The following is a 23,110-nucleotide window of genomic DNA, read 5'->3' as shown; positions in this document are numbered from 1 at the left end:
GACTTAAAGCAATGGAAATTTATTCTCATTGTTCTGGAGGCTAGAAGTCTGAAATCAAGGGGTGGACAGGGTCATGCTCCTTTTGAAATCTGTAGGGAAGAATCTTTCTTTGGCTCTCTTAGCTTCTGGTTTTTGCCTATTATCCTTGAAGTTCCTTGGCTACATCAACAACCCCCGTCTTTGTTGTCACAACTTTCCTTTTGTGCCTCTATCACTATGTCTCTTTTCCTCTCATAAGAACATCAAGTCATATTGGGTTAAGGGCACACCCTACTTCACTATTACCTCATCTTAATGAATTACGTATGAAACAACCCTATATCCAAATAAGATTACATTCTGAGGTACTTCGGGTTAGGTCTTCAACATATTATTTTGGGGGACACAATTCAACCTATAACATCCACAGCTTATATTTTTTTACATTTCTCATGCGTTACTTTAATGTATAGATTACTTACTCCTGTAAAGTTTCCTATTGCCTGAATTTTGCTAATGGTATTTGTATGGATTGCTTAAAGTATTCACTGTGCTTTTCCTATTCCCTAGAGGGATTTTTCAGCATGAGCACTATTGGCATTTGGGTAGGACAGTTCTTTGTTAGTGGATAGGGGTGTGTGTGTGTGTTGGGGGGGTAGTTTTACAGGTTTGTGTGCCTTATAGGATGTTTAACAGCATCCCTAGCCTCTACCCACTATGAGGTACTAGTTCTTCTGTTGGGCCAACTATAAATTTCTCCAAAAATTGCCAAATGTTCCCTGGGCGCAGAATTAGCCCTGGTTGATAACCACTGACAAATGTTTTCCTGGGTTTAGTGTTTTGGTAAGATTATTTCATAGATAATGTTATGATTTCCATCAAGAGGCACATAAAATCTGATTGTCTTTCAGCCTTTAATAATCATTGCCTTGATCTGTATTTCATTAATAGCTGTAAAATGGCAATGTCCTAGTTTTATCATTGCTTCACCCTGGCCATGTATTAGCTGGAATACTTCCATAGAGAAACTTTCCTTCATTGACTATTTGCTTGGTAACCCTGAGATACAGTTCTAATTGGAAACACAAGATCAATGATGATTTCTGTTTACCAGTTTCAAAATAACTTGTTCCCTAGAATCATCCAAAGAGGACTGAGGCTTTTTTATTTTTTGAATTATTATGGAATTTGTGAATTGAAACATAATCCAATGCAGTTTTATCTTTACAGATGCTCAAAATGTCTCATATTTGGCTAGTGGGAGCCACTTTAGTTAGCAACTCTTCTGAGTCATTTTGACAGGATCCTAGCATTCTTTTATCATAGCTTTCTGGTATGACAAGATGTCCTAGGTTCAAATTGTATCTTAGCCTTCCCTATATCAATATTCTTTAAGATTTGGGACTGAGTCTCCTTTACTCCTCACTCTATATAACCTTTCCAGGAAAAGATTCCAACTACCTTCCTCCCACACCTCCCAGAATCCATACTCTAGATACATAGACACTTCAGTCAGTAATATCGGCCAGGGTAAGGCACCTGAGAGGGATGATGGAGGCCACGTCTCATCGAAAAATGTTTGATTAAAAGCATTACATTTCAACAAAAGCACACAAACACTGTGTTGGTTCAAGATCAGCAGGCACCAATTTGCAACCTGTTGTTATATAACCTAGCCTTGGCTTGATTTAATGCTGAATATTGTGAAAAATATGTTTCAGAGACTGTAGATTTTATTGTCTTCCTCTGAGGAGTGCTGATCACTTTGCACTTGTGTATACTTGGTTTTACATTTTACAGGCATGAATCTTTACAGAGCCCAAGGTGTTTTCCATTCCTGCCTTCCAGTGGGCTCAACCTCAAATTTCTGTCTTTTCTCAAATCTTGTACTGCTTTTGTTTTAGTCTAGGTCCTGAATAGGCCCTTACTTCTAAGATATGGCCTCTCCATCAAACACTATTTCAGTCAGTTGTCCTCTCGTTATCTAGGCTCCATCTCATTGGCGCTCTCCTTACATCCTTGACCATACCATGGCCTCTTTCTCCCTCAGAGCCTTTGTATGTGCTGTTCTCTTTCTGGAAGACTCTTACCTCCACCTTTTATTAGGTATCAGTCTCAACTTCACCTCCTCAACAAGGCCTTTATTAGTTTTTCCACATAAAAAGCTGCCCTCCCCAACTCTGCTTCACCATAATAGCCTCTTACTTGTTTCTTTCATAGAATTCATCATGATTTTTGTTTACTTACGCCTTGTCTCCCTAACTAGAATGTAGAGTTGAACTCTTTGAAGAAACTAGATCATATACTAAATGAATTTTTTAATCCGAGCCTATAATAATATTTGGACTGAATAAGAATTTAACAAATACTATCTGATTGAATTAATAAATGAGTAGAACATTATATAATGCTTTTCTTGATTCGGTCTTTTCGTACCTAACCATTGAGTATCAATCTGAATTGAACCATGGGCAGCTTTGCCACCTAGGGCCATTTTTTTTTTCCCCTGAAAAATATCCTTCTACCCACCATCTTTGCCCTTTCTCCCTTTCACCTAGACTAATAAGTCTTTTTAGTTCTCAAGTAGGCTTAATTTTCCCTTCTCCAGAAAGCTTTTCTTGACTCTATTCTGTGCTCCTCCACCCCGAGTCTGAGTATTGTGCCCCTGAAAGTTCCAATTACATTCTAAGTTTACTTGAGGCATTATTTTCAATTGGGTGAGGGCCAGAGGTAAATTGCATGGACTTGAGTCATGTTACTACTACTCGTGACATTGGGCACTTTAATTTCATATTACTTCACTTTCCTTTTATGTAAAATAAAGCTAGTAATATAATCTAATTGGGCTTTTGGAAGATGAAATCAGATTGTATAGGTCAAATCCTCAGAACAGTACCTGGCACACAGTAAAAACACAATTTTCAGCTGTTACCATTACACACGAATTTTCTGTTAACTTGTTTCTTCCATATATTATACTGGAAAATTCCTTAAAGGCAGAAATACTGTTCTGTTTACTCTTCATTCCTAAGCATCTGATACATAGCTGGGTTTTATATTACCTGTTTTTCCTTCCTCTTTTTCCTGCAGGCCCTCCTTAAACTCTTTCCACAGATTTTAGCTTGGTCTCAATTTGTTACAATGGCCAGCACACTCTATACTATTTGTCTTTCTTTGAACATGCTGTTAGTTTGTTTTTATATAACAATGTTACTTTTTCTTCCCTTCAAAATTTCCTTCCCTTTTAAACTCCGTTATGGAACAGTGAAGCAAAATGACATTTTCATTCCTTTGTTGGACAATGAACTTTCTTAAAGTTTCCTTGCAGATTTTACCATATTATGTAGTTAGGTAATTTTTGGTCACTTCTGTAGTTTCAATTTCTCAATAGTCTGTTTAAATCAACTATGTACCCCAGCACCTCGATAAATGTTTAAATCAAATTTGCTATTATATGAATTACAAAGCTACACTAAAACCCAATAGAACTAATTTCTCCAATTAACAACAAAACTAGTAGACTTTTGTGACGAGCGGGGTGCATCCAGCGCTGCCTTTGGCTAAGCCTAGGGCACCAACTAAGAAAGTGTATCCGGCAACCAAAGTGGCGGCTGCAAAGGGACCGGCCCATACTTATTCTAAATCTCTGGTTTCCAGAATTGGATCAGGAGTTCCGCGGAACAACCGGAAGCATTTTTGCGCTAAGTAAGGTCCGTCAGCAGGCTTTTCAGGTGAGAAAACGGCGACACCTGGGTATACGGACCGCTGCGCACAGCCCAATAAACTACAACTTCGGCGACCCAATCACTGAGAAAGAGACTCAAGCCGGGAACATCCGGGCTGCGGGAGACGGAGCGACGTGCAAACGTTATCACGTTTCCCGCTTCCCCGCCCCTCTCCGCACTGTGACGCTCCCAGGGAGGAACGAAGCGTAAACAGCGCAGGGCATTTTGGGAGCGGGATTGTTTCGCGCAGGAAGCAGGCTCCATTTTAGCGCCGCCCGCCGTCGCCATCTGTTTCCCTTCCCTCCCCCTTACCCCCTCCCGTACCCAAACCCCAACGAGAAGGCTGGGCCTAGGGCGCCAGAGGTTGGAGTGAAAGGAGAAAAGGGAGAAAGGGAAGAAGCGGGAAGAAAAAGGGTGAGTCGAGAACGGTGAGCGGTAGAGGCCAAGGTGCGAAGCGCGCAGCCCAGCGGCCGGACTGACGGACGTGCCCGTTCTACGGCTGCCGCGGCTGCGGCGCCCGCGCGAGTCGCGTCGAAGCGGCGGCGGCGGCGGCAGCAGCAGCGGAAACAGGAGGGGAGCAATGGCGGCCGACAGCCGGGAGGAGAAAGGTTAGTGCGGAGAAAGGTAACGGGTGGAGGCGACGCTCTGTAGTGGGTCGATGGAGCCGTGGTCGTCGTTGCGGAGTGGGGGTTGGGGAGGTTAGCTTGTCCCGCGCGGAGCCGATCCTTCCCACCTGAGACACTTGGACTCACTGGAAGAAACCAGGCCTGCCCTTGTGTCCTCGATCTCCGTTTGACCTAGCACTTCATCTCGCCTAGGGTTGGTTTTCGTGTGTGTGTTTTTGTTTTTTTAATCCTATTTGCCTCTTTACTTTCCGTTTAGCAGTTCTGGGCGCGGTTTAGAGGGCCTCTGCTGAGTGGCAGGCCCTTAGGTTTATTTCCTGGTAGGATTATGCGGATGTAATGCGTATTTTCGGAACGACTCTTTCTTTCAGGCAAAATTTCGAAAATCCTTAATGCCACGATCGAAACGATGGCAGTCTAGTAAGTGACCATATTTAAGAAGTTGTACAGGTGGATTAGTGGTCTTGAGAAATATCTACAAGTAATTTATGGCCCTTCTGTTAAATAGGCAGAGTGGCAAAATTGTCCATTTAGTACCTCGAATACTTACTTTTGGAAAACATGATGTTTGAAGAGATATTTACATGATTTAGGGTTGGCAAAAATAATCCTGGCCACTATTCTGATAGAAACACATTGTGCTAGCACCCAAAGGGTACAACCGGGAGCAAACGGATGTAATTTATAGAGAGCTGGGGGAATAAGATTACAGTGAAATACGGGAAGAACTGATGTTGGCAGAATGGAATGTCATGTCTTTTGAAATACCGACCTCCCAGGCCCTGCAGATCTTAATATCCTGGATCAATACCCTTCTGGAGAGTAATCTAGATTAGATGCTGCCTTTAGGGTTTTTTTCTAACTTTAAGGATTACCGTGATAGTTTTGGAAAGGTTATAGTTGATAAAAATATGGCACAGCTGCTGCCCTGTATCTCATAGATCTACTTTTTTGTGTGGCTAATTAACTTGGGGGTGGGATTTGTTAAACGGATTCTAAGGTCAAGTTGCATTAGGCCTATGATCTCTTTAATTTTTCTCCTTAAAAGAGAGAAGAGTCTTCATGCTTCAGTAAACTGCGCTAGGATAGGGACAAGCTTGGGAAGTGGTGTGTTTGGGAATATGTTTAAGATATTGCTGCTATGTTAAAGCAATTCAGCGATTAGGTTGTAGTAGTTTAATTTACCTTCCTTAAATCTTAAACCCACCTCACCCCGCATTTTGAGAAGTGTGAAAGGGATGTGAACTTCACGTTGCATGGTGTTGGTGACAAAAAGAAACTGCTTTTAAATTAGTAAAGTCAGTTATTAATATAGATGATTTTAATCAAAAATTAATTCAGTCAACATTTGATTGTATCAGAGTGTAATCTGTGAGCTGTGTGTATGGGAGTGGGTGGTGGTTGTGGTGGGGGAGGTAAACCAAATACAAAATGAGTAAAAGTCCAGTACTTCCCAAGAATTCATTGTTAAAATGAACATAGTTGTTAAGTCAGTAATAGACATAGTAACGTACACTGGAAGAAAAGTAGGTTATGTTTTAAAAATTGTTTTAGAAATGGATGTAGTGATGAAAGTGCAGTCCAAATACATAAACTTTATAACTATTCCTAGGGACTTTATAATGCCACCTATTAGCAATACTTAGGATAAGTCCAACTTTTGCAAGATCTCACATTTGTATAGTTTTAAAAAATTAACTTAATTTCTGTAGTTGAACTTATATCTATTTTAAAACCTCTGATGTAAGTGCTTATTTTTATAGTTTAGATCAAAGATTGTCTCTAGTTTACTGGGAAAGCTGGCGAATACAAACCTACTGGAATTGCTTATAGTGTAATGAGAAGATTTCTAGAATAATTCATTTTGCAAATAAGGAAACTGAGGTCCAAGGTGTCTCACTTACTTGATCATTGTCACTCAGCTAGAATAATAACCAGAATTAGAATACCTAATTCCCTCTTCCTTCTCATACTTCAACAAGGAAAAGTGGGAAGTACTTATTACTTATCTTATATGAAACATTTTGAAATTTTAAAGTTAAGCCCTATAAGAATCTTAGACTTGTCACAGGCCTTAAATGATTTCATGAATGATATAGAATCTTGTTAAGAAATGAGTTTAAATTGCAGAAATCTGCTGTTAGTCACAGAACAGTTAAAAGAGTTGGTTATAGAGTCCTTGGATTTTTGGGCTTTGCACATTAACTGTATAATAAGCAAACATTAACTTCTGTAATGCTTCTATAATACCCATACTTAAAAGCTGAAGTCTATGTAAATTGCCAACTCCCTCTCATTCCTATGGTGATGATATGTCCAAAAAGTGGATTTGAAAGATACTGCACTGTTGGTGGTGTTAACTTAGTTTTTCTATATGAGGAATACATATCTTTTCTATTTTAAACACCTTGTATTCATTTTATTTCTTAAGCTTTTATGAAGTCCTCTCCGAAAAACAGTGTGAAAGTTTAATATATCCAAAATGAGGGTAATGAGTTAACCACTTTCATAAGTAATATGTTTTCTGCATTTCCAGACTGAAAGCTCCATCAGGGCCAGGAGTGTGTCTCTTGTTCACCAGGTTCTTGGTGAGCAGTTAGTCATGACTCAGAGCCTTGAATAAATGACTTCAAGGTTGGGACTCATTGGTAACTCACTAGGAGACATTTGCTATTGCTGTCAAAGCTAAGGGTTTTCTCAGTTTAAATTGTATGTGTACACACACAATCATATAGGCAGGTACATATAAATATGTTAACACAGTTATATATACATAAACACGTATTATATGTACATAGTATAGCCCTCACTATAGTAAGTCCTTAGAAAAAGGTTGACTTCCTTGGTCCACTTTAATTAGGACTTTAGAAAGCATAGAGTATGTATTTGATATTCCAGTGTATTTATTTTACCCATAATAGAAATAGGATAAAAAATTTAAAATGCTCTCCTTAGACTTCAAATTGTATACTTATTGGAGAGCAGCAAATTTGTGTGGGATGGGATATTCAGGTCTCTACGCTTCATTTAGTGGAATGACAGTTTTGAATGACAAACAGTAACTGAGACTGGTCTAATGTAAAATGTAGCAGAAGGGGAGGTTCCAGGAATTCTTGCTTCTTGTCAAAGTCCATTAAGACTATATTAAATGAATTAAAAGATAGAATGTACTTTGGTGTTCTGTGTTGTAAAACAGAATGTGTAGTATATTTAACTGCCCGATTTTCTTTGTTTAAATATTCTAGGTCTTAGTTTGTCACTGGACCCTCAGTACTTTGTATCTCCTGACCCAGAACTTTTTGGGTCCTAAACAATGGACTGTGTTGCAGAGAAAGGTTAATTTTCTACACTGATACCTGGGAGTGGCCTTCCTGGGCCAGGAGTTTCAAGATTAAAGCATAATTCTGGTGTGGTACAAAGAGTATTAAATTTGGATTCATAGTTGGGAGATTTTAGTGAAGTCACTTCAATTCTGTAGGCTTCATTCTGGAATTCTTGAACCTGGTGGTTCAAGTACTTTGAAAGCTAGTTAGATTTCCATTTTCCCATGATTATCTAAAACAAACAAAAATCCCCCAGTAGAACAATAAAAACCAGCCTTGTTACTCCTAACATCTTGACAGTTTTTGAACAGACTCTAAAGACAGTGATTCTTTTTATTTTCTTGTTTTGCTTCCTGTACCCCTGGATCTGTACCTTTATTTCAAAACTCAGTTGCTAATAGTTTGGGATAAATAAGATTTTGGCTAGCTTGCATCAGTGATGATAGTGACGTCCATCTACATCATGTATTGTGAAAACAAAATATTCACAGATTGCACTTCCACAGAGTAGTCAAGCTGGCAACAACCTGCATTTTTGTTCTGTTCTTGAGGCAGTGTTTAATAAGTCAATTCCAAATGAAAATCTGAATTTGGGAATCAATTTTGAAACTTTGGAAGATTGGACAACATGGTGCTTGAATTTTGTTAAGGCAGTTAATCCACTAGAGGTGTGTAGGATTGTCCTCCTTACCATTTCTACTCTTGCACAGAGTATCATGCATACCAAATTTATTTGCAGTTATTTAACATTGTTATTCAGGAGTTACAGGCTTACATGCATACTAGGGTCAGACAGATAAAGTACTTGTTTAATAGTTAATAGCTATTAGGTTAAAAAAAAGTAAAAGAGCAAGCATGGTCTGTGTGCAGGCAGTATTTGTAAATACACATGTTTACCAGCCATAAACCCAGATTGTCTCTTGCAAAACCATGACATACATTACCTTTTCTGTCTCAGGACTGCTCCTTTTGGTTGCTTTCAGGTGAGAATCTGGTTCCTTAATGACCAACTAGTCCTTTTAAAAAATGCAAGGTGTGCATTTTTGTATTAAATCCTTGGAGTTTTAATAACTTTTGGATGAATTTGAATTTTAGCTGTAAATAGAAACACTGTTTAATGAATAATTTTGTGTTTCATTTGAGCTAATTCATTGTGACAAAATTCATTTTGTTGTGGCATCTTAAACAGTTTTTTGAGTCTTCAAAATTTTCAAAAAATACTGTATTTTTTTTTTTTTTAAGATTTTGAGAGAGAGAGAGAGATCATGAACAGGGGACAGAGGAGAGTAAGAGAAGCAGACTCCCCGCTGAGCAGGGAGCCTGATGTAGGACTTGATCCCAGGACCCTGGGATCATGACCTGAGCTGCAGGCAGACACTTAACCGACTTACTGAGCCACCCAGGTGCCCCAATATTGGATCCGTTGTAAAGACTTATCCAAAAACTATGTGAAGTTCTCTATCTTATAGAAGTATTACACTAGAGTTATTTTTGTAGTACATGAATTCTATGTTCATAGAATTCTTCTTAATCTGGCATTTGTTAACCTTTGTTTTACTGTTTAACATTGTTAGGTTGGGGTGCTGCTGTCAAGCTGCTATGAAGGAATTGAATACTTAAAATATACAGAATAATAATAAATAATAAAATATACATTGTATATTTTTAGGACAAAGAGTGATTTAAAACCCTTAAAAATTAAGTTTATTTAAAAAATAAAATAAAAATTAAATTTATTAAGGTGTTTTAAAGAAGATCACTCTAGAAAACTAGTGGGTGTTATTTTATCTCTTAAAGACAATTATTTTTTTTTTCCCAAAAGGGATATGCCAATGATGTTTAGTCTTCAGCAGCAGTAGCTTCTGAGAATATTAAAATAATATATTTTATTTTATATAAATAAATAAATTATAAATAAATTATAAATAAAGAAAGTAAATAATATTTACTTTATAATTCGTTCTGGGTTGGAAAAGTGGATTGAAATATGTACAAAGTGTACTTTTTCTAGCCAATGAAAGAAGTGGTCAGAGAAAGAGCTTAACTCAGCTTTATAACCAGTACTGTAAACTTTCTCATTTTAAAACCGTATTTTGGTTTTTAAAAATACACCTTACGTTTGTAATTAAAATCCTTAAGTTTAAACAAAACTAAGTAGATGGTGATAGCTTTGAAAACACCAAGTATTTGACACTTCTCCATCAATTAGGTAGAGTCTGTGTCTCCTCTCTTTGAACCTGAGTAGACTTTTGTGATTGCCTCTGAATTAAATACTGAACCGAGCTTCTGCCTGGCCTTTTCTCTTTTGGGATGTACGTATTTAGAGCCCTAAACCACCATGTAAAAAGTCTGCCTAACCTGAAGCTGCCATGGTAGAGCGTGACCACAGAAAGAAATGCCCTAGAAGCCTCAGCTGTTTTGAGTCTTTCTGGTGTAGATGTCAGGCAGACGTGAATGAACAAGCTTTCAGGTGATTCTAGCCCTACCCACCATCTGACGGCAGCCACATGAGAGACCTTAGTTGAGCCCCAGAACCTTAAGCAATAATAATAAATGATTGTATTCTTTTAGCCACTGAGTTTTGGGATGGTATGTTATATAGCAATAGATAATTAGAACATGTATATATTTGTTTATTAAAAAAAAGTATTTTTGTGTTCTGGACCAGATTTTGTGTATAATGTATCCTGGTCATTAACACAAGGTTTGTGGCAGGCAGGGTTTATTAGAATTTGATAGTGATAAAGGAAAGGTTAAAAACTCAAGAGATTCAAATAACTGCACTCCTGTTCCTTTCTCCAAACACTGATCTTTTTATTCTAAATGCCTCTTATCAGAAGTGAAGAAACTGGAGCTCAGACTGAGACCTTCCTGAAGATAACTTAGCTCTTAAATGATAACCTGGATTTTCTTCCAAATCCAGATCTTCTGTATATTATATTACAGTAAATATATAAGGGGTTTCAGTAATGGAGAAAAGTAATTTAAAATGTCACTTATATTAAGGGTTGGAAAAACCCACAAGGGTTTGTCACATGTTCTTTACATCCACCCCCCCCCCCCCAAACACAACCTTTAAGAGGCAGAAGCCATTCTTATCTTGCTGGTCAAATAAACCATAGGCTGAATTTATTCTGCAGGCCTTCATTTGTCAGTATGTGATAAAAACACAGGTATTGATGTCATGAAATATAATATGGATAAAAATGTAGACCATCAAGTGAGGACGTAGTGTTTGATCTTAAATGTCAGACTGCTATAATGTCAGTTATATAGAGCTTTCTGGTGCATTAATTTGAAATTAATCTAGTGCTAGTGCACATGACTTTTTAATAATTTGCATTTTTGTTGTTTCCTTGTACTTTGTTTAAAGGTTTTTCTAATGTTCCCCATCTAATTTAACTCTAGATTTAGAAAACCTGAACTGTAGGCTTGTACCCTTCTGTTTCTAGACACATGAATTTGGTCACCTTGTACTTTTGAGCTCCTGTTTCTTTATCTGTGAAGTAATAGATGATAAAACATAGTTTAGGTGTTTCATGTATGTATATATATGATATGCATGAAAGTGGTAAAATGTTTAAAAAAAGTAAGCGTTGGTTAATATTTATTGTCTTAAAAATTTATGGCTGCTTTTTAAAACTACAGCCAGTCTCTGCATTTGACGAATACAATTATTTGTTAAGGCTTTTTTTAAACGATAACCTTTTTTTTTCAATAGGGAAACCAGGATTTAAAACCTGCACAAATCCTTCATTCTGTGTTAGATTTAGCACATATAAAGTGTGTAATTTCATGTAAATGTTCAGGATTTTGGATTGATATTTCTAATATAGAGCTAGTGATTTCATGAAAAGATTTGTGTAGCACTATGTTTACTTAATTGCCTATTTCATTCTGATAGTTTTTTTTTGGTTGTTTTTGGTTCAGAAATGTAGTTGATTCTTGTGAAGATCTGTTGGATACACTTTTTTTTTTTAAGATTTTATTTATTTGACAGAGACACAGTGAGAGAGGGAACACAAGCAGGGGGAATGGGAGAGGGAGAAGCAGGCTTCCCGCTGGGCAGGGAGCCCGATGTGGGGCTCGAACCCAGGACCCTGGGATCATGACCTGAGCCGAAGACAGACGCTTAACGACTGAGCCACCCAGGTGCCCCTGTTGGATACACCTTTTTACTGACTAGAGAGCTATAAGTAAAAATAAAAACAATCCATATAGTATATATATTCATTTTAGAAAAACAGTAAAGTGCGCTGTTAACCACCTAAAGAAATCAATTGTTATGCCATTCCAGCATATGTAGTTTTTGATTTTTTTTTTCTAAGATTTGTTTATTTATTTGAGACAGAGATAGTGTGCATGCTTTGTGGGGGAGGAGGAGAGGGAGAGAATCTTCAAGCACACTCCCCGCTTAGCTCAGAGCCCAACACAGGGCTCAGTTCCATGACCCATGAGATCATGACCTGAGCTGAAACCAAGTGGGACTCTCAAAGGACTGAGCCACTCAGGTGCCCCTAGATGTTTAAGCCGCAACTGTCTAACTCCAGACACTGAGGAAGATGGGTTCTTAAATAGCAATTTTCTGTATCCTATCTGATCTTTCTTATACCTACATTAAGTATTTTAGTTTTCTTCAGTCACTGATTTCTGTCACCCTTTGGAGATATTTTAGTTTCATTTATCTTGTTTATAGACCTCAGGTCAGGTTAATTACTACCCTTGCTGTAATTTTTAATGGGCTTTGCTTTTTGGTTGGAGCCATAAATAAAATTGTCCTATCTCATCAGTGTTCATGACTTTATATTTCTCTTTACCACACTTTAAATTTGGAAAGATATTTTTGGCACCAGAATACTTAGTATTCAAAGCATTTATCATTAGCTTTAGTGTATTATTTAAAAAAATCTATTTTTAAAAATTTTTTAGAAAAGATTTTATTTATCTGAGAGAGAGTGAGCAAGAGAACGTGAGCAGGGGCATAGGGAGAAGGGAGAAGCAGACTCCCTGCTGAACAGAGAGCCCAACATGGGGCTGTATTCCAGGACCCTGGAATCATGACCTGAGCCAAAGGCAGATGCCCAACTGACTGAGCCACACAGGCGCTCGTATTAAAAGAAATCAGCTTTTAAAGTAGTAAATATTTGCGTGTATTTCTAGGGTTTATTTTGTCCTGTTGGAAATGTCGAGGGTAGGGATGCAGTGAGAAAACTGAATTACATAAGGTTTTCACGATCATTCAGTATGTCAATTATAGTCAACAGTTCTTGCCTGAACAAGTTAACGTTTCCTAGTTTATACCAGTAGTCTGAAATGTTTTTGATTGTGTAGCACAGAAGTACTTTTTTTTCTTTTAATGTTATTTTTGACATTTTTTGGACAGAATAGCTATAAGAATAGTACAAAAAATTTTTTACCTTTCAACCACAGTCCACAAATGTTAACTTTTTACCACATTGTTTTTCTTGAGGACATATGCATGTGCAGGCACACTTTTTTTCCTGAACCATTTGTCAATTGCAGACATACTTCTTTGTCCTTAAATACTTAAGTATGTATATCTTAAGAATTAGGACTTTTACTTAACGATAGTACTATCAAAATTCAGGAAATTAACAGTGATATTTAATCTACAGACCTTTTTATAATTTTACTAGCTTCCCAGTTGTATGCCTTATTCAGTTATCATGTCTTTTTATTCTCCTTTAATCTGGAGTGATTTCTTACTGTTTGTAGTTCATGACCCTTCATTTTGGTTTATTTGATGTTTTCTCACATACAGGTTCAGAGTTTGAATTTTGCATAAGAGAATCACAGAATTGTTGTGCATCATTGCCAGGGAGTCTTTGATATTGATTTGACTCACTGTGGTTAAGTTGGAATCTGTCATGTTTCTCCACTGTAAAATTTTTTTTTCTTGGTAATCAGTATCTTGAGGAGTACGCAATCCTTGTTAAGTGTGTGTTTATGTTAACACACATGTATTTCTGTACCTTTATTTTGTGCACATTTTAAAGCAGTTAGAAAAATTAGAAATTAGAAAATGAGCTACAGATACAGAAATTCTTAACATTTTCTTTTTGCACTCCAGGATATCCTTTCATACCCTATGGGGTGGGTATATACTACTCCTGGCTTTGTAGACCAGAGGTCTGTGTCATGTTCTTTACTTTGTATGGTTTTATAGAATTAGTCTTGTGTCTTGATCCTGAAATAAAATGTCTTTGAGGGTTATGTTTTCATATTTATGTAGACCCAATATAGTAGTCCAAGATAAATGCTTAATGGTAATGATTTTTCCCTATTTTTAATTTTCTGGCTTTCAGATGGAGAACTAAATGTTCTAGATGATATTTTGACTGAAGTACCAGAACAGGATGATGAACTGTATAATCCAGAGAGTGAACAAGATAAAAACGAGAAAAAGGGTATGTAATATTTTTAATTTTCTAAAAAATAATTTTAGAGATTTATTAAGAAAGTGACTTTCCTTTTGTTCTTATTCCTTGAGTCCATTAACACCAAAAGTACGATCATAACAAACTGTGGTACCCAATTCTATGTGATTAAAAGTGATCTATTTTTTTTTCAGATGTGTGAAATGTCTCATACATGAATTTATTCCAAAATTTGCAGGCTTTGTTTTTTTATGATTAACATTTCAGAAGATATTTTAAAGAAATGAGCCTTTTTTTTCTCTTTGATACATATTATTTGTTAATCTTTGCTGAAACAAATAGAATGCCTAAAATACATTTATATGCTTTATTTAAATTGTATTTTTAAGGATCAAAAAGAAAAAGTGACCGAATGGAATCTACTGACATCAAGCGACAAAAGCCTTCTGTTCATTCAAGACAGTTGATTTCTAAGCCACTGAGCTCATCTGCTAGCAATAACAAAAGAATAGTTAGTACTAAAGGAAAGTCAGTTGCAGAGTATAAAAATGAGGAATATCAAAGATCTGAAAGAAGCAAGCGTCTAGAAGCTGATCGGAAGATTCGTTTGTCAAGCAGTGCTTCTAGAGAACCTTATAAGAGTCAACCTGAAAAAACTTGTCTCCGAAAAAGGGACCCTGAAAGGAGGACCAAATCCCCTACGCCAGATGGTTCTGAGGTAGTAAATGTTATTGCAGATGTAAAACAAAGCAATTCTTTTTGAGGCTTTAGAACTATTTATTCACTCTGACCTTGTCTGTTATATGACTGCTGATTCCCTTTTTCTTTAAACATCAGAGAATTGGGCTTGAAGTGGATAGACGTGCAAGCAGATCCAGCCAATCTTCTAAGGAAGAAGTGAACTCTGAAGAATATGGCTCTGACCATGAGACTGGCAGCAGTGGTTCTTCTGATGAGCAAGGCAACAATACTGAGAATGAGGAGGAAGGGGTGGAAGATGTGGAGGAAGATGAAGAGGTAGAAGAAGATGCAGAGGAAGATGAAGAAGTGGATGAAGATGGAGAAGAGGAGGAGGAGGAAGAGGAGGAAGAGGAGGAAGAGGAGGAGGAAGAGGAGGAGGAGGAGGAAGAAGAATATGAACAGGATGAGAGAGACCAGAAGGAAGAGGGAAATGATTATGATACTCGAAGTGAAGCTAGCGACTCTGATTCTGAATCCGTTTCTTTCACAGATGGATCTGTCAGATCTGGTTCAGGCACAGATGGATCAGGTACTACTTTTTGTATTTATAAGTTTGTTTTTTTTTTAAAAAAACAACTGGGGTGATTTTATTTCTGAACATGTTTAAATTGAATTATAAAATATTTTGAGTTGAGGATGTTAATAAGGTTGTCTTGTGTTGTTTTTTTTATAATTATGTACTTTTGAGTAATAGTAAATGTGTTTCCCAGATTCAAATTGATTGTGTTCTAAATGAATACAAGTCTGATTATTTCTCTATATGGAAATGTATTTCAGGTCATAGTTATAAATTCTTAGGTTTTCATACGAGTCAACAGCTTATTTAAACACTGATGTCTGATGTAATTGAAGTATATTGATATGGAACCTGTCTAGTTACTACAGTAATTCCATGTTAAATGCCTCTAGATTTCTATCATATGGTAATAGAAATCTTAACTTTTTTTTGGGAGTACACAGTGTTTTTTCAATTCTGTACTTGTGGGTTGACTGACTTGGGCGGGATCTCCCAAAGGCTGGGTGTAAAAGTACAAGAGGTGGAAAATAAGAGTTAAGATTTTTGTGGGGAGATTGGTTAAGAGCTGTCTTGGTCATTCCTTCAATACTACATGTCCTACCACTTTATCCCTATCTGATCTACGAGATGTAAATATAGGAATGGTAGGCAGTTGCAGTCACTAGGCTAAGGGTGGGGGGACCCTCTTTTGAGGGGAAATTCAGAGCGTACAACAAGGAGAGAGGTCAGGGTACTTAAGAGATCCCTTGCCATTTTATGATGGTTATGCATACTGTCATGGCTGTCTTATGTCCGGATGCAGCCAGATCTGCTGTGTATTCTAAATGAACTAAAAGTTGGAATAGTAAGAAAAATTCTATTGTTTTGTTATATAGGATCGTTACAATTTCATTATTATAAAATTTTATCATTTTATAGTACATTGTTGGTATATCATTTTAAAAGTACATTGTTAGTAAATCATATTCTTAAAATTGTATAGGTGATAAAGCAAATGGCCAGCTATTTTCTGTTTTTTAGAGATTGGTAACTGAAGTGCTTTCAACCTTTTGTTCACTGGAGTTCTAGGTTTGGGAGTTTAGAGAGGATTTTAAAGGGGGATAAAGAGTTAAATTGAGTAGATGAGTAGTTGAGTTTGATATAAAACTTGGTGGAATATTTTTTAAGATTTTATTTGAGAGAGAGAGAAATCAAGAGAAAGCACAAGCAAGGGGTGGGGGCAGAGGGAGAGGGAGAAGCAGACTCGCTCTGAACAGGGAGCCTGATGTGGGGCTCAGTCCCAGGACTCTGGGATCCTGACCCAATCCGAAGGCAGAGGCTTAACCAACTGAGCTACCCAGGCACCCCAAACTTTGTGGAATCTTGAATTGTACTTTCCCATTGTACTTTTTGCAAACTGATGGGATTATGTATCTTTTATAATTTAGTAATGGATAGAGAACAAAAAGTGCATTGACAATATGAATGAATGTTCACTTACTGTGATGAATGTGTGAAATATCCATGGGGTAGGGGATATTTTATTTTAGGAATCTTTTTGGTATCTATGTTAGGAACAATATTTATTTGTCCTATTTAAGTCAAACAAGGGAGACTTATTTAAATGGATAGTACTTAAAATAATCTGCATTTTTAACAAGCTCCTAGATGATGCTGTAGCAAGGTACTTGATAATACTTCATATCTTTGTGGGTAAGACATTTCAGATTAAATGGTAGTCAGTAGTCTCATGAACCTTGATATCAGCTGTTTATTGAAGAATTTATTGTTTTTTTAAGAGATACCTGGAATTCTTACTTTGCTTATTAAAAGAAACTGGATTTTCCTTGGCAGATCCTTTATGTGGAACATGTTTTAGAGACTGTTTAGTGTGCAGGAAGTTATTATTTTTAATCATGGAGTAGTTTTCCATAAAAATGTTTGAAAGAAAAATGGGAGTGGATTTGGAACTCCTGAATTAGGAGATGTCTTTTTTTTTTTTTAAAGATTTGTTTAGAGAGAGAGTGCGCAAGTGCGTGAGGGTTGTGGGGGTAGAGGGAGAGTCTCCAGCGGACTCCCTGCTGAGTGTGGAGCTCGATGTGTAGGGCTAGATCTCATGACCCTGAGATCATGACCTGAGCTGCAGTCAGGAGTTGGACGCCTAACCAAATGAGCCACCCAGTCGCTCCAGGAGATGTCTATTTTTAAACAGAAGGGATCACAGTTCAGTTTCTGTGTTACGAATTTTCTAGCTTCTAGTTTATCTTTTTTTTTTTTTTTCCAGAATTTTCAGTAACTTATTTGTAAAAGTGGCACTTTGGTGGTCATTAAAAGTTTATATGTTAGATGACTTTTCATTGTTCTTTCAACCTGAGACTAATCGTTGGGAGAGGAGATCATAAACTTAAGAGCAGTGGGAGTTGTTTGTTTAAAAAAAAAAAGATGAAAAATCCTTGGAGATTTCTAATGGTATTTATTTTAAAAGTTGAGGAAGTTTTCTCTTAAAAAAAAAAAAACGGGCAGGATCTTAACTTTGCTTTTTTTTTCCTGTATCATGTTAGTGAGAGATCCTTTTAGTACTTTATAAAATACTGTTTTTAATTATCAACAAAAGGTGTATTATTAGTGTTCAGTTTGTAATGCTTAGACTCCTACATGTTCAGAGAGAAAAAATGATAAACGTGCTAGAATTTTATGTATAATTTATAAATAAAATAAATTTAACAAGGTTTCATTTTTAATCTCTATGAATGTCATATTCATTGATTTACTGAATTGGGTTTCTGTTCAGTGCTAGGCACTATATAGGAATGTGTAGTCAGTGAACAAAACAGATGTATGAGAAAGATTTAGGATTTTACAAAACCTCCTGTTTCTCATCTGTTTGGGTGAGGTTTTTCAGTCATTTAATACTAAAAGGCTTCAGTCTATTCACTTGAAGTCTTACAGTTGGCCCTGAGGGAAAGGATTCTTGAATCTTTTGAAAGTTCGTGGGTGCCTGGGTGGCTAGTTGGTTAAGTGTCTTCCTTCAGCTCAGGTCATGATCTCAGGGTCCTGGGATTGAGGCCTGTGTGCCGAGCAGGGAGTCTGCTTCTTCCTCTTCCTCTGTGATCTCTCTTGCTCTTGCTCTCTCAAAGAAAGAAAATCTTAAAAACAACAACAACAACAACAACCTTTTTAAAGTTCAGGTATCATTCAAAGCAAGTGAGCCTGGAAATAAATGCTTTTCTGTAAATAAATATATAGCTGGTTATTTGAGATATCATCCCCATGGTTGCTTGCTTTAAATGGGCTTGGCTTTGTAATTGTGCCAATATGTGTTTCCCTGCTCTTTCAGCCCTGTGTTAGGAAAATCATTGTCACTTATAAGCTTCTTGTTACATCTATTTGGAGAGACAGCAGTACATAATAAAGGGAAAGATGCTTAAATAAAGGAACTTTAGAATGTCCTTGGAATTTACCATCTTCAAACTAGTTAGACCTGGAATCCCCATTCAGGAATAGTAATAAAATATCTTTTCTATTTGCTCAATAAGAAGAGAACTCAGGGCTTGCACTTTCAAGTTAGAGGACTTGGATTTGATACGAAGTTCTGCCATCCAGGAACTGTGGGACATTGGCCAAGTTGCCTAACCTCTCCTCTTTTCTGTAAAAGAGAATAACAGCTTTAAGTATTTCATGAGCTTGTTATGAGGATTAGGGAGATAATTTAGCTAAATCTTTTTAAATAGGTAACTGTTTATAGTCATATAATGGAAAAATATGCAGGACCATTTTTTTTTTTTTTTAGCCTTCTGCTATCTTTATAAAAGTAAATGTGTGCATTTTCTTTCCGTATTTATTCCTCCTTCTAGCTGATAAGTAAAGGAACTTATAATGGTATAATTAAAATACCAATAAACAGAGACAGGAGAGCCTAATACATAATTTTAGGTGTTTGTTTATATGCTTATAAAGTTCCAAATTAAGCTTGAAATTGTTCTTAAGTAACAGGTAATGCAAAACCTCTTCTGTCCACTGAAGAGTCTCAGCTTTTTAGTAGAAATACATAGGCTGTTGATAACATTTTAGGAATTTTAAATTGAATTTGAAAACAACAGCAGTAATCCAAGAGGGAAATGGTCATGAAGAATGGAATTGAAGACACAAAAGTAAGCAGGGGCAACCAGAAGAGGAATCACTAACTTGCTGTAGTGTATTATTATTACTATTTTTTACAGTTGAAAAGCTTTGGGTTCTGGGGTTTGTCAGACATCTGAGAATCAGAGTTGGAATTGTAATGAAGAATGATAGTATACTTTCTAGAGAGTGGACTTACTAGAACCAGTGGTACCTGGTACATAGAAAGAAACAGTATATTTGACTGAAATAAAAGTTGTGTTTGCTTTGCAGATTTTTCCCCCTCTTTGAAAATTTTATTTAAGACTACCTTTATGTAGAGGATAAGTAGTTCTCAGTTATATGGTCATGTGTTTTTATTTATTTATTTATTTTTTTTTTTGGTCATGTGTTTTTAATTTGAAGTTGGTGGGAGAAGCAATATGTTTCTGTTTTTTGAACAGTGCCTTTGAAATGGAACACCTTCTGAGGAAATTGAGGGGTTAGGGGAGAGATTAGCAATGACTAATACTTAAGGATTGTGCAAAAACCAGGCACATGATATATTCTTGTTCGAGTACCTGTACCTATATTGTAATGTTTTTAAAAATCTTGTTTGAATTCTTTTTAGATGAGAAAAAGAAGGAAAGGAAGAGAGCTAGAGGCATCTCTCCAATTGTTTTTGATAGAAGTGGAAGCTCTGCATCAGAGTCATATGCAGGTATCCTCATTTTACTTTTATTTGTGATCATATCTGACTGATTCTAATGTAATTTGCTGTAGAAAGTGTGGAGGCTGTAGTTTAGTGTGAACTTGTTGATGTTCATTAGTATTGATTTTTGGCATGTTCAGTGTAATAATTCTAGAGGAAACTGAGCTTTTTCTTATTATTTTAATCCTGTTCTGTTACTGCTTAAGTGGAATTTCACTTTTTTTTTCTTGGAAGATGATGATTCAGTGACTAGTTTTCTGAGTGGGAAACTGTTCAAATATACATATTTTTTAAAAAATCCAAACAACCCAAAAAACAAAAACACTCGTACACATTGAGAAGTATTTTTTTTTTGTGTGTGTGGGTGCGCCAGGAAGAATAATTTGTCTTGAATGAGAACTTTATGTGACAAGACTGTAGAAATTTTGTCTTATCTCTATTAAAGCTCAATCTGAACAAATGTACTTTGGCTAAATACAGGTTCAGAAAAGAAGCATGAGAAATTATCATCTTCCGTTCGTGCTGTCCGAAAAGGTATCATTTAAATTTGAAATTGTTTTCATTGCATGCTGCATAAAGTCATTATTTTGCCTTATTGTTCTCCATTAATGGTTGGTTTTAATGTAGTAATGTTCTGATATATTACATTAAAGAATTAATGTAGTCTTACAAAGAGCTCCACATTTATTTCTTAACTGCATATCTTTTAGAACAATAGCAAACATCTTAGGATATTCTATAGTTTTGGACACAGTGGATGGTGTGTGTGTGTATATATATATACACACACACACATATATATTTAATAGCATAATGGTATATTTAAATGAATAATCTGATAAAAGAAATCTATAAAATTTATAGCTATTTTCATACTTAAATATGAATCTGATATATCGGAACATCACTAGATTAGGTTTAACTTCTTGCAGAATGCTGGTGTCTTTTCTTAGCTTTGCTCTATTATATGTTGTGGCTTAGCTTTCCAGATCGAATGGGTGATGATGAATTTTAAAAGTTTAGCTGGGTTGTGGAGGGCTAATTTCAGTACAGCTTACACCTCTGTGATAATGGCCTCTGGTTAATTGGTTTGGATTTTTTTTTTTTTTTTTCAGATCAAACCAGTAAACTCAAATATGTCCTACAGGATGCAAGATTTTTTCTCATAAAGAGTAACAACCATGAGAATGTGTCTCTTGCCAAAGCTAAGGTATTAGCATCAGTTCTGTTGAAACTATCCCAGTCTTGAAAATTTTAAATGGGAAGGTGGACTTGAGTATCTTAGTAGTATGCTGTGATTTTCATTAAAGCTTTAAAGATCCGTAGCCCAGTTGCCGTTGAGGGTCTGCTTTGTGGCTGGTTAAGCAACCTAGTAGTAATTTGAGTTAGAGTCTTCTAAAGGTGATTTTAGAAGTCAAAATATTTGATATTGAAGAATATGTATGTTTTATACTTTGTACCATAGGAGATTATTTTTTTTGTCTGTATTCAGTTGCTAACTTCCTGTACTACCACTTCTTTAAATGTTTCTGTAATTAACCGTTTTTTTGTTTTATATTGATGATGGTTTTACACCTTGAGATCTTCTTGAGAAGAAATCATTCTTTTATGGAGAATTTCTTTTATTTTTAGAAGTAACATCACTTGAATTTAGAAGAAAAGGGAAAGAGTTAACTTAAAGGCCCACCCCAACGCTTTACAAAAATGATATGTCCAGTTGCTGTAGGATGTTGTAAGATACTAATTTTATGTTTGTTTTTGCTGCAAAAATACATCTGTCACACCATTATAAAATTTTTCTTTTCTTGGCTTAAAATGAGTCATTACAGCTTCTACTGATTTTTAGAAAGTTAATTTTTCTAACCATATTTTTGTCAGTGTTAATATCTTAATATTTCTCACAATAATAATTACCCATCAGACTTTATAAATGCAAGCTATATACCAAATAACTACATAGTAGAAGTTTATTCTGTTCCTCCGCTAGAGTGAATTTTAGGCAGAAGTAACTAAGCACTTAGTATGAATGAGATCTAGTTTGTATGAGCAGATTGAACTGAATTAGAGCCTCTGCCTTACTTTACCATACTATTCTAATCTTTTCACGAACAAGTAATAGATTAAAATTCTTTAGAGATTAATAACTTTGTCTGGCTCTGTGTACAACACAGGTCTCTAGTCACACTAATAATGCATAAACATTTGAACTTAAATAGAAAAAATGAGAAATGCTGGGAACTGGAGAAAATCTTCACTGATGGATTTACTAATACAGTATTTTTTAATTATTTTGGTTAGGCAGTTTTTTAAGGAGAAAAATGTACTTACTGTGATTCACCTGTAAACAACATGTTTTTACCACAGTAAATGGTTGTGATATTAAAATAATTGTAGGTGATTGTTTCTATTATGTAGAATTCTAGGCCATAAGATTTGACATCCCCTCACCCCAAGGTGTTTTCTAGTTGCTTTAATGATTTCTTTTAAGGTTCGGAATTTTCTCCGTATTTTTCCTGAGTTTTTAATAAATTAGTACATTATTTTGACACTTGTTAAATAAGACCTTTCTTTATTATAGCTGACTTGAATTTAAAGTACAACAGTATCAGCTTTGGTCTTTTGCAAATATAATTGCAAAGATGAAAGATTTGCATTAATTTCTGTCTGTGATCCTTTTATCATTTGTGTAGGGTGTTTGGTCCACGCTGCCTGTAAATGAGAAGAAATTAAATGCTGCATTCAGATCTGCAAGGAGTGTTATACTAATATTTTCTGTCAGAGAAAGTGGAAAATTTCAAGGTAAGAATAAAAATAATTTGGATATATAAAAACATCATTTATATTAGCATCTATATTTTATATTGTGATTTGATTCCCTTAGGATTTGCAAGACTTTCTTCAGAATCACATCATGGAGGATCTCCTATACATTGGGTGCTGCCGGCAGGAATGAATGCTAAAATGTTGGGAGGAGTTTTTAAAATTGACTGGATTTGCAGGTAAATTTTACATTAG

At 36.0% G+C, this 23,110-nt stretch overlaps 1 protein-coding gene across 2 annotated transcripts in view; it reads left to right on the top strand.

Moving 5' to 3' along the window:
* Nucleotides 1-3,940: 3,940 nt before the first annotated feature.
* YTHDC1 (YTH N6-methyladenosine RNA binding protein C1) overlaps nucleotides 3,941-23,110 on the top strand; it is a 35,713-nt gene continuing 16,543 nt past the window's right edge. For both annotated transcript variants that reach the window (XM_028100623.2, XM_028100621.2), the window contains exons 1-9: nucleotides 3,941-4,312; nucleotides 13,977-14,078; nucleotides 14,438-14,766; nucleotides 14,886-15,318; nucleotides 20,015-20,104; nucleotides 20,576-20,629; nucleotides 21,211-21,305; nucleotides 22,786-22,894; nucleotides 22,977-23,094. In XM_028100623.2, the coding sequence (XP_027956424.1) occupies nucleotides 4,285-4,312; nucleotides 13,977-14,078; nucleotides 14,438-14,766; nucleotides 14,886-15,318; nucleotides 20,015-20,104; nucleotides 20,576-20,629; nucleotides 21,211-21,305; nucleotides 22,786-22,894; nucleotides 22,977-23,094 (1,358 nt within the window). In that variant the 5' untranslated portion in view covers nucleotides 3,941-4,284. The remainder of the gene's footprint in view (nucleotides 4,313-13,976; nucleotides 14,079-14,437; nucleotides 14,767-14,885; nucleotides 15,319-20,014; nucleotides 20,105-20,575; nucleotides 20,630-21,210; nucleotides 21,306-22,785; nucleotides 22,895-22,976; nucleotides 23,095-23,110) is intronic.

The sequence above is a fragment of the Eumetopias jubatus genome, unplaced genomic scaffold (assembly GCF_037043125.1).
Source record: "Eumetopias jubatus isolate StellerSeaLion01/CBP00866 unplaced genomic scaffold, mEumJub1_p1.0 scaffold_2, whole genome shotgun sequence".
In the NCBI taxonomy this organism is placed as follows: Eukaryota; Metazoa; Chordata; class Mammalia; order Carnivora; family Otariidae; genus Eumetopias; species Eumetopias jubatus.
This window is presented reverse-complemented; position numbering and strand designations above follow the sequence as displayed.